We start from the raw sequence: 15,729 nt of genomic DNA on the forward strand, positions 1-15,729 counted from the left end.
ACGCCTTCTGTGAAGTCAACCATTGATCTAGCCTGCTTTGACTCTAGTTAACATTTCTGGAAACAACAAAAAACCTCAATCATAATGCGTCTAGGTTCCTCGTTCCTTAAAGCTTAAACAGGTTCCTTAACTTAATACAGAGAGGAACACATACTGAGTCTTACCACTACAAATAAAGTAGTTTCTATAATCTACCCCCATCTGATTGGTTCAACAGGTATACCAGCTGTCTTTACTATCCTGTAAAAGCGAGTGATGCTTTATGAAAAAAAAATGAAAAAAGACTTGTTGCTGCTGACTTACTGAAGAGATTAAAATAGGGTACATTTTGCATCCAAAAACACAGTTTATAGTTAAGGGACGCAATAAAACAACGACCTCTGCATCCACGGGATGAACTACTGTACTACTGTAATGTATTGTTTTTTATTCTAGTTTATTTTGCTAGCTTTAGTTATAATAATCATTTCTTCTTCTGTTTTCTACATAACAAAAAATACATTGCATGGATGCACCTGGGACGTATTTTCAGTGATGTATCCTGATTCCTGAGGTCAACGGGGTTTCTGGTCTTCCAACATCATACCCCTCACTCAGGCGACCCAGCCAGGGTGATCAAGTCCCGACTTACGTCCCAGTAGCTACCCCCAATCAGTCCCACTAGGGCAAAACCAGGGCCACACAATCTGTTGGAACTACTCCAGAACTACTCTGCCAGGGCTGGGAGGTACACTTCTGGCGCATGGAAGGACTAGGCTCTGTGGGTTGTCTGCTGACTAGTTTAGTCTACTGTGTGTGAATGTCATTGTACACGTTCCAAGTGCTGTATAGCCATGAAATTTGACAATAATGGAACATTAAATGCAACTTTATATAAGGCTTGGCGTAACTCATACTTGGCAAAAACAGCACTCAGTCGGCACCAACAACCCACCAACACACAAGCCAGACACCATGAGTCCCGACAGCCAGGAGTGAACCATTGGTTTAATATACCCTGGGTGTCTCACCTGAAGAGGTTCTCAGCCCCAGCTCTCATGCGCATCTCCTTGTTGATCTGCTGGTTGATGCGGGCCCGTCGATGCTGCAGCCTACTGCGCTGAGTCTGGGCAAGGGGGTCACATCCCTGGATACAGTGAGAGAGAGAGCAGAGGAGACAGTGAGAGGAATTGAGACAGTGAGAGGAATTGAGACAGTCTGAAGCAGCTAGCCTATATGTTTTCACAGCATGGCTGTGCTTATGACTGGCAGAGATGGGCAGCCTGTTAAATGTAGGACTCTTACAATTTAATTAATATTATTATTAAAAAATACAAACAAAAAACACAAAAAAATAATATATCTTTATGGAAGTTTATGGAACATTGTCATCTGTTACTGTTGGTAGTCACAGCTGCCAGTTCCCACCTGAGGTCGTGTGGGAGTCCAGACTGATCCAGACCGTACTGAATAAGTGTTAACTTGCATAACATCTTCAGACTGGGGTTTAATTCTAAGATGTACAGGCCATGCACCGGAACAGGTGTGTATATATATTTGTATCCACCAAAGAGGATGATACGATCTCCCAACATGCAACAGCACATCCGAGACATCCTAGACGGGCCCTTCCCCTTGGGCTCAACCTCCTTCCAGGAGGAGGTCTCTGGATTGAATTTCCAAAGATCATTGATGATCTGGTTCCAGTTGTCTCCACCAATTATGTACAGCTCTCCATTGTAGGCAAAGGCTGAATGAGACATGCGTCCTTCTGGTAGAACCTGTGCAGAAGGAATGCTCTGCCAGCACTTGGTCTCTGTGTCAAACACTCTGATGTTGTCCCAAAGGCCCCCGTCCTCCGCTACGCCCCCAAACACAAACATCTTCGTCCCAATGATAGTGGCAGAGTGACTTGATGAAGCAGGTGTGCCTCTGGTGTTAATTAGAGACCAGACCATTGTGGTAGTGTCCAACTTGTAAATATCGTTAGCGCGTGGCCGTAAAAGCTGGGTGTATCCTCCATAAATATACATGACCTTCCCCAAGACACAGGCTGAGTGGTTGTATCTCGCCTCTGGAACAGTCCCAGAAATCTTGGGCTTGAACCACGTGTGGGTGTCGACATCAAATGCAAAAAGCACATTGCAGAACTTCCTTGCGTAGGAGTCCTGCCATGTAGTAACACCCCCCCAGATGTAGACGACATCATCCACTGGCACAGCTGTGTGGCTGTAGCGCATTGATGGAACCTCAAGGGGACATTTGTCTCTTCCATTTGTCACTGCGGGTAACTCCATCCAGTGCAAGGACATTGTGTTGAAGACGTGTACCTGAATCTGATCCAAGTTGTACACGGACCCTCCAAATGAGTACACTTTGTGCCTGACTGCCACAGCAGCGTGACCGGCTGTCTCTGGTCCTCCTTTCTCTTTGGTCACCATCCAGTGCAACATTGTATTGGCCTGTCTATTTACGTGTTCGGGTAACTCAGTCGTGAGAGCACCCGACTTTGGACCACAAGGTTCTGGTTTCGATCAGCGCTAACTCAGCGTGAGTATCACGGTTGGGTAACTGAGATGTGCAATAAGTCCCGGGAGCTGATGGTAGGCGTTGCGCTCCACGTCAGCAATCCATCTTTAAGGGGTCTAGCACATTAAAGGGGGTAGATACCCCTGGTCCTGGCCGAAAAACAGACAGAAAGTGACTCCAACTTAGTAGGTCTCTCTAAGTGAAACCCAATTTGTTTTGGTGCCTTACCACTCCCTACGCCGTCCCTATCTTCCCTCTGCAACGTTCTCGTTCCACCCAACAGCATCTATTATAGGCTGACCAGAGCTCTGGTCTGACGTCACACACAACACAAACTTTTGCCATGCATGCCCGATTGCCCGTCATTGACCCTTCAGCTGATGTGACAACACGTGTTGTTGCAGTCTGCATTGTCTCTGCTGCTACAGATCACATGGCAGACTGAGGTGTCAGAGCTCAGTATAGTCCATTAGAGCACTAAGCCCCAGCATATTGTGCAATATTCAATATTTCTACTGGTGTACCGATTCTATATGTTTGCATCTTTTTCAAATGGTTGTCATGCAGTCAAATGTCTATTTAACCCATGTCTCTATTTAAAGTCATGCCAAGTACTCACACAGTGTGAACCCAAAAAAGTTAGCAGAAGTCTAAAAACTTAAAATTGACAATGTATTAAAAAGAAGTGAAGTGAGGGGCGCTAATATATTAAAGTCTAACTCATGTTGATTAGGTCATGTATTGGTGATGTAAACCAAACGGTGCAAACATACAAACATTAAATGCCATTAACAATAAAGAGACAATATGACGTAAATCTTCCATGCATTGTCAATGGCGTTTACAAAACAAACATTGAACTAAAGACAAACATTAAACCTGTGTATAGGAGCGCGTTTCCTGATCTGGTTCATTTTCCCATAGCTTAATTTGATTGGTTTGGCAGAGGATTTGAACTGAAAACACATGGTATGGTGTCATGCAGTATGTTTTTTGCCTGGATCCAGCCAAAAGACCCCGCCCACTCTCTGAGTGGACTGTGTCTCTTCAAGAAAGCTTCAGTCTGATAATCAGGCTAGCGCAACATACTGTAGTGGCTTTTGTGCAGCAAATATATAGTGCACAGAACTTGGCAGTATGTATAAATTCAACAAAATTAGTTCGCCAGTCAGTCATTCTACAGTAAAAATGTGGTTCTGGTGGCAAACGACTAACGACTAACACTAAAAACCAAATTATTCAATCAAATTGGGGGCCCTCATCTGAACAGCTGTAACTTCTAAGCCCCATGTCTTAGTCTCGTCATCACGTAAAGACCTCATGCCCTGGTTGACAGCAACAGCCACCACCCGGCCATGTACGAGCTGACTACTGTCAACAGACATCCGTTCATCATAGAGTAAACCATCCGCCTCACGCACACACGGTGAACAACTGTACTGTAACATGATGGATGGAGTGGGCCATATGGTAAACATGCCGCAGGCATACTCCCATCTCCTTACCCCCCACCATCACCAAAACCACCACCCCGTTCCCCGTCTGCCAACTTGGGCTGCCCCACACTTCTCTGCATTTCACTCCTTTATCTTTCTCCTTCCCTCTCACCCAGTTAAGGTGTTTGTCTAGCAAGTGCAGTAATCCTCAGAGTGCCTGGGGGGATTATAGCCGGTGCTGGCAGTTCCCCAGTCCCCACCACCGGGATGGGTGGTGTTGGGCAGGAGGATGCCCTCCAGGCTCCAGCATGGTTGTGTCAACAACCGTGTTGTCTTGCCCTAGCCCCTTAGATACCACTTTATGTAGACTTTTATACAGACTTATAGCATGTTACGTAGACAGCACTAGAATTGAATTTTATGTAGTCATAGCACTTTATAGTATATGTATAGTATAATATAGTATAGTATGCATAGTTTATATATATAGTTTCATTATAGATACTCCACTGTTACGCTCTTAGCTTACCCATACGCTTTTTTCATGAGAACTACTTTTTATGTATGTGTTGTATGCCATGCTTTTTTGTTATTGCTTTTTGGGGGGGGGGGGGGGGGGGTTAGGCACCAGGGGGGTTAGACACCAGCACCCAAAGGTGCTGCAGGTGTCCTGACTTGACTGGATGTCATGTTGGATGTGCGTGTCTTGTCTGTATCGCTGTGTGTTCAGGCATAGCTTTGCATTATATATGTTGGTGTGTTATACTACCAGGTGGTACTACTACTACTACTACTACTACCAGGTATAGAGTAGCAGTGCATGCCCTTAAGTTACAGGTCTATGGGTGGTTAAACGTGGAACCAAATGAAACCATTTGGTTTAATGTTATAGAAGTTACACTGTAGTCGTGGGTCTCCACATTGTCTCACCTTTCGGATGCTTTCTCTGTGGCTGATGTCCTCAGTGGGTAAAGCTGAAGGCATCTCGTCTTCCGAGACGGCTGCTTCTGACAGGGACTGCGTCTCCTCATCTCTGCGGAAAGCAAATGTTGATGCTGTTCATTTCAACAACGCAAATGATTAAAAATAAGTGACACCATATTCCATATAGCCCTCCGGTCCGGTTTCATTACGAACTGTCCATAACCGACACTACACTTGAAAAGAAAAATAGGCTAGCCTACATAATAACTCGTCACTAATATGTTTGTCTCTGTTCGGACCCAAAATATTATATCGACCACTTGCCTTGTTGCAGGTTGCTCAACTTGCTCCATCGTGCATAAAGTACAGATTGGCGGCGTTCTAACCGGCTACATGTCGTAGACAACTTCGTGCACCAACTCTGAAGAGTGTAAAATGCACACACAGTTCCAGAAGGCAGATGGGAACATACAAAAGTTACGCTAAAATGTTCTGCTATTCATTACACGACATAACTCCCTCCTCCACCTCCTGCTTGGTTGCTTTCTGCAACTCTTGGATACTGTCTGTGCACTCTCTACTGTGAGCGTATTCTAGGAGGCGGGCTGCTAAACTGGAGGCCAGCCAATCAGATCGCAGCCTACGTGAGGGACGCTGGTATCAACCAATCGCGATAAGGATTGTTTCAGAAGGACCGACAGATGTGACCAATTATAAATCTTATAAGAGTAAACCCTCCTACTCCAGCACTGGCTGTTTCTATGGCAACGTCAGGGCTGTGGCTAGTCGTGTGTGTGTGTGTGTGTGTGTGTGTGTGTGTGTGTGTGTGTGTGTGTGTGTGTGTGTGTGTGTGTGTGTGTGTGTGTGTGTGTGTGTGTGTGTGTGTGTGTGTGTGTGTGTGTGTGTGTGTGTGTGTGTGTCCTGTGTATTGTCAAAGATATTTAGACTAGAGGGTCCGCCTCCTCTCCCCTCCACGGGGTGGGCCGTAGTAGGAAGATACAAACAGACTATTATTGGGGGCTATAGCGGAGTCCACGCGGCCTTGTAATAAATACAATGTAACAAGTAATTTAACTAAGTGAGAATTCCAATGGATAAAGGCTACCAAAGTACCAATATGCACAAATCCCATTGCTGAGAAAAGTTTTTTCTTTTTTTTTTTATTGAAATATTTATTAACAGTTTGCAGAATTACAGTAATGTACAGTACATTTCAAGCACAACTCAACACAAAGACTGTTAACTGTGAGTGGACGACCCAATAAAGCATTATACTTGTTTACAAGCGGGCACCTTGTTCAATTCATTAAAACATTTAGAGACGTACAAATAGTCAGACACTTAACAGAACAGAACAGGAATTCATCATAAAGGAGGTAAAAAGGGAAAACAGTGAGGGGGGGAGAAAGGGGGGGTATTCCGATTTTACGGGGGGGCAGTTTTGAATTGCAGCCGTCCTGGTGCCCTTTGCGATTTTGAAGGAGTCAAGGGATTCACATCACTTAATGACTGTTGGTATGCTTACAGTACTGCCATGAAAGGCAATGTGTTATTGAACTTTGAACAATTGAAAAATATATGTGCATAGATAACAATAAGGACTTTTTTTTAGATACCTCCAAATACGAGAGTATAGGACTTCATGGGGGAGGCGAAAGCATCCGAGCCGGTGGCCTCAAACGATCTCATACAGGTTTTTATTCAGGCATATAAGCATGAGTCCAAAAGAGTATGTGTCCAGTATGCCCTGGTTTCAGCTAGGCCAACTCCACAGAGTAGGCTATACATTAAAACGAATTGGGAAAAAGAGTTGGAGATTACCATCACATCAGAAGAATGGGCAAACATGTGCAATACACAAATTACATCCACCAACTCAAGAATGTGGAGAGAATTCTGTTGGAAGAACCTAATGAGATTTTTTATTACACCCAAAATCAAATCAAGACAACTGAAAACAGATCAGCCATGCTGGAGACAGTGTGGCCACAAGGGGGCGGGCCACGCTGATATTTTCTGGTCTTGTCCTAAAATTCAGAAATACTGGCAAGATTATAGGATATCCACTCCACCTTGGAGACCATTCTGTGTTTTGAGATACCTCTGTCTGTTTCTTTTCTACTGTTGGGAAATATCCCTGAAGAGTTTCTAATACATGATAAATATTTAATCAAGATCCTCTTAGCATCAACCGACCAACGAAAGATCAATGGATGGACATTATTGAGGAACTGTATACTATCAAATCAAATCAATATTATTTGTATAGCACATTTAAAAACGACTCTCATCGTACCAAAGTGCTTCACAGGTCAAAGAAAAACAATACAATACAGTGCAATACAATACATCAGTGAAACAATAAAATAAAATAATAAAAAAAATAGAAGAAAAAAGAGAGAGAGCAGTTAAAAGGCAGCACGGAAAACGTATCCTATGTATAAAGTGCAAGAGTAAAATTAGGGGGACTGGAAGGCATGAGAGTAGAGGAACGTTTTGAGCCTAGACTTAAAACTCTCAGTGGAGGGGGCAGATCTAACATCGAGTGGGATGCTGTTCCAAATTTTGGGGGCTGCGACAGCTAACATTCATACTGAGACTACAAGAGGATAAATTCTATAAAAAGTGGGAAAAGTGGAATCTCTTCTCTCAGCCTAGCGATATTGCAATAGGATTTCATTGAATCTTTTTGTAATATGAAAAATGCAGCCTTTTTTTCTTTAACTTTTTGTCTTTTTCTTTCCGTTTAGTATTGTTAGTTGTGTTTTCTTGTCTGTTCTTCCTTCAATAAAAATTAAGTGAAAAAAAAAGATACTGTAGCCTATTCTGTCGTCGACCATTTGGTACCCTTGTCTGTAGCATACAGGTATTATTGATAGCATTTTTGAAGAAAAATATTTTTTCTCTCTTTTTCTTTTCTTTAGATAGGCCTACTTTATGAAAATAAAAGTATTATCATTATTATTATCTTGTTATATTTTTCTGTTGTTATAAACAGTCTTGTGGAACGGTAAAAGCACTGCAGTGTTGTAAATTAAATGAGGCCTGCAATAGTTCAGGGGCAGTGGGGCACGTTAAAAAATAATATAAATAAAAACCATTTAATAAAATAATGATAGGCCTATACATTAATAACAAATAATAACAAACAGCTGATCTACAAGCATATGCTATATTCTCACTATATAGGTCCCGGGCAACATCTTTTGGGTCTCGACCTGTAACGTTTGGCTACTGTAGAACACCACACATTGAAGTCAGTGAAGTATGTCTAGGCCTACTGTTAGTGATTAAAGAGAAAACGGTTTGATTTTAATAGCCTTTATCATCTTGTTGAATATGGAATGGGAAGTTATTGAGTCACAGAATTAGCCTACATTACTCAAATTCTCCTTGGTTGAAGGATACTCTATAGCATCACTAACTCATTCTTTATGATTTTGCAGTGACTTTTTAATGTAAATGCAAATTAAAATAGGCCTTACCGGTACGTTTGAGTCTTACAGGAAAAAATAGGCCTAACATGCATCTATGATTAGGATTTATATATTTTGTGAGCTTGTCTATCTGCTATCTTCAGCAACACCTTTCCCCATAATGGTTCAAAGGTTGTCTTTATTTGTCTCCCCTGGGAGAAATTTGACAAAACTCCTACTGAAATAGTCATTATGCGCAGAGAGAGAGAGAGAGAGAGAGAGCAAGCGAGAGCATATCCTCTAAGTTTTATATGATGTGAACCTGCAGATATGGTTTCAAATAATGTTAGTTTTAGGATGCCACCACTAGGTGGCGGCTAAAGGCCACATTTAAAGTCAGATTCTACTTTCTTTTCAATAACATTTTTGTTTAAATCATTAAGATATTTAATTATGTTAATTTGTTTTCTTATTATTTACATTTTTGTCATCCTAATTAATTATATTTGACCAATAAGCCTACATGTATCTGTCTCTATGAACATACTCTTGTCGCAAGAACTTGTTCAGCATCATTATTCATTATTCTATTGGCTGCAACAGCAGGTGCCTATTTATTTACTACTCTGTGCTGAGTTGAGTAGGCTAGAGTGAGGCCAAGAGTATAAATGTAATGCACAAAGCTATGTAAAGCTTTGGTTAAAAGCGATATATAAATGCACCATTCAACATGGGCTGCTTTTTTTGCAGTACTGTGTACTAAACATATGTCTCACTCAGGGATGATGCGTGACATCATCATCATACCCAGAAGTTATGCGGGAACGTCTACTGAGTGGTAAAAAAAGCAGCCCATAAATGTTGAATGGTGCATTTATATATCGCTTTTAACCAAAGCTTTACATAGCTTTGTGCATGAAATAATAATAATCTTTATTGTCCCGAAGGATATTTGTCTTCACAATCTGTTCAACACCCACATCAAAAACAACACAGAACACATTACACCAAGACAATACAAGGTATTGGTCCCCACTGTGTACAGAACCATCCTATCGCGGGGCAGTTTGTTTAATGCCGCGATGGCTGAGGGGACAAAGCTCCTACTAAAACAGACCTTTTTCCATGGGTTCTGTATCTTTGTCCAGATGGCATGAGGTTAAAGAAGCGATACAGAGGATGATCAGTGTCATTTGATATCGAAAGTGCTAGCTGTGTGATGGCCTTATTGTTCATATCAGAAAGTGTGGGTGTAGGAAGTCCGATGATCTTGGAAGCAATACTGAAAAGTTTGTTCCTGTTAGGCATGGACAATATGGTGTAGAAACATGCAGAACAGTACAACAGAACAGGTTGAATAATGCTTTTGTACAATAATAGCAGAAGATGAGGAGCAACAGATAATTATCTTAGTTTACGGATTACATTAGCTGAAAGCGTGACTGGATAGATGTAGGCCTAATGTGTTGATCAAACCTAAGTCCAGTGTTACATTCACCCATTCACCACACATTCATATACCGATGGCGGAAGAAACCATGCAAGGCACCAACCTGCTCAGAGGTTCAGAGTCTTGCTCAAGGATACTTCGACACTAACTTTGGGGAAGCCCGGGGTCGAACAGGGAACCTCACGGTTTCCCATCCGGCCGCTTAGTTATGGTGGTGGTCACCCTATCACTATCTTATTTTATATTTATTATACTGTTTTGGAAGTACAATAAACAAATAGTTGCATGTGGATGTCTTTGCTTCACCGCAATTTCAGTTTCTCTGGGTCTCCCTTGAAAATAAGATGCTGCATCTCAAGGGGCTTATCTGAAATCTGGATGGCAGTAAGTGGACATATCCTGGAGCTTGTCCTTTGAACATGAACAGGCAGCGATGGCTGTATCTGGCTATTACCTATTATACTCTGTCGTAGCCTACGACAATAGCAAATCTACAAGCTCAAGAGTAACAACACATCACGGCGCATTGTGAGCTTGTAAATCTGGATACTGTGTATGCACTGCACTGTATAATTCAGATGTATGATAAAGGTAAAGATATCGATTTCCAAAATTGGCCCAAGGTTGGCTGTCAGACATCAGGTCCCTATATTCAAAACAATCTAGTAGTTTCTTTCAAGGTCAGGTGGCATCAGCTCCTCATTTTTAACAGCATTCAGGTTCAGGTTGTTCGTGACTTTCTGAGGCATGAGTTTAGTGATCTCTGTTCTGAACATGCATGGATAATTGATTTTTCATGATGAGGAGTATGATAATAGTAAAGTCAAATCCTGAGTGGTTCAATGGACAAGCGGCCGGATGTATCGCCTACAGAGTGGCACAGCACACATCCTTGTGGTGTACCTGCAGTGAGCGCAGGCACACCTTCGCGCACAGCCGTGGACAGAGGAAGCTGACGACCGACGTCATTCCGGCTTTTTAGACAGCTGGTGGATGGAAAAGAAGCTCCACCCCCGCGGCTGACTGACGCGGAGGAGAGCGTTTCCGGGAATCTGTCCGTCGCGTCAGTCAGCCGCGGAGGTGGAGCTTCTTTTCCATCCACCAGCTGTCTAAAAAGCCGGAATGATTTCAGGCGTCAGCTTCCTCTGTCCGCGGCTGTGCGCTAAGATGTGCCCCCGGCCTGTGCCACACAAAGTGCCCTCAATCTGTCAGGAAGTCCCAGAGCCATCTGCAGCGTGAGAGGACAGTGTACACAGTTTGCCATGGACCAGGTCCAAAATGACGGTGTTGTGTCAGAGAGAACAAATTGGATCCTAGAATAGAAGTGAAGTGTGCTAAGTGAAAAGTCAATATTGCATAAATCATGTATTGGTTAGTTTGCTCTGAATGCAATTCGGAGGGGGTTAATTATGTCTATGTGACATCATTAACGTAAGTAGTACCAGGCACTCAAAGGTGTTCAACTGTTCATCGTGACTTAGATCACACCTGGCCTGAAGTCACCTAACCTGAAGTCACTCAGGCAGGCAACCTCATTCCTCTGTGAAAGTGGATGAGCTGAAACAGGTATGGCCTTACAGTATATGGGTAGAGGAGAGTGAACATTGGGACCAGCTGCTCCACACAATATCTCAGCCTTCAGTTCAGACTCCTGTGGAGGCTAGGCAGAGACATTAAGGTCAGGCACAAGGACTTTTGGAAGAAATCTAATCTATACTTTATAGTCCTCATTTTTGTGCCAAGAAAACTATCTGAAGGTCATGTTCATTAATATTATCGATGTGTTAAAGGACCATACTATACCGTCGATACTGTATCATACTTCAATTCACTGATTTGGTCCTATTGTACATTGTACAAATATATGGCTTTATTTGTTTTATTTTTTTATATTGTGTTTGATAGTCATCATCATTAAAGAGGTTAAAAAGTTTTAGTTTTCAGCTAGACTTATCCACGATAATTACTTGTGTAATGATATTTGTGTGTTGGATTATGATTATTATAAACATCTTTGGAATGCTCTGCAACTTGAATCGAATTTAAATGAATGGTAACCAGTGGCTTCCTCAAAATTCAAACAAAGAAACCATGTTATACTGTTAGTAAATGGTCGGCATGATTTAAGCATTTTCAAACTGGCAGCTCTATTTCAATAGGCAAAATCAGATCTACAAACTTGTAGATCGGCTATTTATCGCACAACAATGTAGAGCCTTATGGTTAAAATGTGCTTCAGAAGAATCAGAAGAATAGAAAGAATAGAAATTAATTTGAGCTTTTAAACAGTTCCTCATGTGCTCTCAAGTAATCAAGCACACATTTAAGCCTGTCATTCATTGAAAGTTTCTCCTAAAGCCACGCGTTTCTACTGGCGCCCTTTTACCTGTGCCAGGCAAAAACTAGAAAAAAAAAATCACACACGTGTGAACTGAGTGGTGCAATTCCCTCTCTCTCTCTCTCTCTCTCTCTCTCTCTCTCTCATTAGAGACACAGCACTCTGCACTACCCCTCTCTCTGTTTCTGGCTCCCCCTACTGGTATAAATAAGTAACATACTCGGGCTCATAGACACAGGTACACAGGTACATGGACATTGCTGGTTGTAGCTTGTAGGAGTGGTTGCACCACTCAAAAACAGACCCTGCTCTAGAACCGGAAGTATTAGCCGCCTCCATCGCTCAATCTGACCTTTCACTAGCATTTTTTTTTTACCTGGACGAGATGGTGAGTGCTGCATACAGGAGGCGTACTGTACAATAACCAGCCATACACGGGATTGGCATTAAAGTGCTGGGTTTTCTCAACCGGTTATAAACGTGTATGGCTGAAATGTGTTAAAGTGACTAAAATGTGGACAGTTCAGTGGGGAACAAAAATATTACAATAGTTGTAAAAGCTGTCAACCTGAATAATGCTGTCAGGTTTATTCCATCTAAAGTCAACATTATAGCTATCAGACTATTGTCTGCATGTTTCTTCGCTGTCACCCGTGGGGCAAAAGAGAAAAGAGAAATTGGTGCCTGAATTGGGAGTAACCAAAATAAATAGGATTTATCACCAGCATGAATGTTCTATAGGTGGTCCTCAGACGAGCCCTCATCGTTGTTTCCAGTCATCCCGGCTCTCCATACATCTGGCCAGATCCTCATCGTTGTTTCCAGTCATCCCGGTTCTCCATACATCTGGCCAGATCCTCATCGTTGTTTCCAGTCATCCCGGTTCTCCATACATCTGGCCAGATCCTCATCGTTGTTTCCAGTCATCCCGGCTCTCCATACATCTGGCCAGATCCTCATCGTTGTTTCCAGTCATCCCGGTTCTCCATACATCTGGCCAGCTCGTTGGTGCTTTGCACTCCCACGTCGTTCCTGAGTATACATCCACATGTTACTGTCCTCGTGACCAGTGCCAGTGTATTGGTTCCCACAGAGCACTAACTTGCTGGCTTTCATTCAAATGTGCAATTAAAAGCTGAATCTCCTTGTGAGGGACCGAGCAGTCAAAGCTTAAAGATGACACAGGTTTTCAAACTCAAAGTTTGAAAACTCAAAAGTAGCAAATAATTAACAAAAGTTTCAACAACTGAAGTGGTAGGGCCCTTGAGGTCAACATAACTTAAATGAAAATAACTTAAATGAAAATAATGTGGAACCAAACAGGAAATGAACTCAACCAACAGACCTCTTCAAATGACACATGAGGGAGACTTATATAGTGGTGGACCAAACCAATAAATACACAAAGGGGTGGAAAGCAATTAGAGCCAACTGGAATCCCTAAACAATTCCCAATTCCCCCCTTCTCAATCAAGTATGTTGGTATGGTCCTCAGCATCACAGCTGACTCCACCCCCTGCCCCATATGTTGCCATTTCAGGAACTAAATAAAGAACAGAACATTAGTACAACAGTGCATATTGTCACCAAGCCATTTTCAAATACTGATTGTGTTTTATGCATTATAATATAATATAATTATTGCAAATGTCAATACTAGAGGTTAGAGTAGAATGCAAACGTGAGTGTGGTGTGTGGGTTAGACTAGTCTTATCTCACTGTGGGGCCGGGATCACAGCCCTCACTCCTACTATAACTATAACTTAATTAGTATGTGCAGGTGCATGCATGTATTGCACACACGCACGCACGCACACATCCACACACACACACACACACACACACACACACACACACACACACACACACACATCCAAAGGTCACAAAGCAACTGAGATCATGCTTGTGGTTATGATAGGTTGACAGTTCTAGGGAACTTTTTGTTGTTAGGACTCCATTAGGGCTTGACTATATTTCCAAGAGATTAACAGTAAGAGGATATTTTATATAATAATGATCATATGAATAATAGAAAGGACAAACTATTTAAAAAGTCAAACCTTCATTCACTGGTTGGTTTCTGCCTATTACTGTAAATGTGCCAGTTAAATGAAGGATTTTTTTAAATTAATGTTTAAAGAAATGTAAAAACAGTAAAACATTATTGATTAACTATATTTTTTTCTTCTTTTTTTAATGCAAACACACACACACACACACACACACACACACACACACACACACACACACACACACACACACACACACACACACACACACACACACACACATACACACACACAAAGCCATCTCCAAATTAATGTATTTATTATAAGATTACAAAGGACTGACAGACAGTATCCACACAGTGACAGTGAATGCCATATCCCACTCATGTTCCTCTACTACAATGAATGGAATCATACTGTAGAACACTGCTGGTACGTGCTGCTAGCCACCGGGCTCTTCTTGCAAACCCTTGAGTTACATACTGTAGTCTAGTCTCCACCATCTCTCACAAATCACCACTCCACTGTATCCCTCTCTCAAAATATGTAACACTGTGTCTGGTATGAATGAAAATACTGTTTAAACAAATATATTGAATCTACTGTAAGTCAACAGTCTTCACGCTATTTAATACAATTGTATTCCGTTGTCAATTGAGTGTCATCCGTGCAACTAGATTTAGGATTTATTTTGTGTCGTGACTTGTGTACCCTTGCTTTTCATCAATTTTGTGTCCCAACATGCTGACAGTGATAGTAGCAAGCAAAGCACGCAATGAAAAAAATCCCTTTGTTGTAGCTTTGACTGGTATCACAGACTCACCAGTAACACATAGCCCTTGACAGTGAGGAAATTGATGTAAACAAAAGCTTTTACTGAAAGCCCTATTTTATACTTTGTCGTACAACGTTTTGACGTTTTCGTCTACCGAAAATAAACTTGTGATTTGTGAGTTTTCAGATATTTAATCACAGATGTGTACCAAGAACATTGGTACAGTATATATTAAAATATACCTTATATCAGAAATTATTGTCATGTCAAAGCAATGCTGAAATTACTAATTATAATTTTCTTTAGAGACTTTTTTAAAGTGAACTCAGTGATTAGAGGTGATTTGTCACTTTTGCACATTCAGCTACAAACATGAACATACAAAATTCACTTTAATTCTATGTAATCACATTTCTAAGATATTTTGTATTAACTTCATTAACTACAGCATTACTATAAAAAAAAACTATAATATAAGGTGCTACTGTACATTGTGAGGTGCTGCTTCACGTTTGATATAGATATTGTAATCATATTATAGAAATGTTAATACATGTATTTTCAGAAACAAGACATGCAGTGTGCAAATAAATGCTTGTTTTCCCTATGACAATGTAAGATGTTGCATGGCATACTGAGATTGAAAGTGTATTGTTTGTAGATGAGTAGTTAGGTTACAGTAAACTACTGTACTGTACAGCATGTGTGTCACATTAAAGAGAGTGCAATGGTGAGTTTGCCTTAGAGGCTTAACACAAAGAGAATTTAACTAAATTCATTCAACTGCTTTTTCCACAAAAGGAAGAAAAACCCACCTTTCTACATGCTGAATATTAGCATTTGATGCTTCAAATATTCCAGCAGTGGTTTTGA

At 41.4% G+C, this 15,729-nt stretch overlaps 1 protein-coding gene across 3 annotated transcripts in view; it reads right to left on the minus strand.

The window, feature by feature from the left end:
• rhpn1 (rhophilin, Rho GTPase binding protein 1) overlaps positions 1-5,395 on the minus strand; it is a 29,303-nt gene extending 23,908 nt beyond the window's left edge. For 2 of the 3 annotated variants that reach the window (XR_013964480.1, XM_080769894.1), the window contains exons 1-3: positions 5,193-5,395; positions 4,875-4,977; positions 1,011-1,126 (exon numbers count right to left, since the gene is read on the minus strand). Coding sequence is in view for 2 of the 3 variants with exons in the window: in XM_080769894.1 (XP_080626020.1) it covers positions 1,011-1,126; positions 4,875-4,977; positions 5,193-5,221 (248 nt within the window). In the remaining variant the exon portion in view is untranslated. Of the gene's footprint in view, positions 1-1,010; positions 1,127-4,874; positions 4,978-5,185 lie in introns of all 3 variants that reach the window. The other variant, XM_080769895.1, reaches the window with a different exon arrangement.
• Between the last annotated feature and the right edge of the window lie 10,334 nt (positions 5,396-15,729).

Source organism: Protomyctophum bolini, assembly GCF_963924005.1.
Source record: "Protomyctophum bolini genome assembly, chromosome: 8".
Lineage (NCBI taxonomy): Eukaryota > Metazoa > Chordata > Actinopteri > Myctophiformes > Myctophidae > Protomyctophum > Protomyctophum bolini.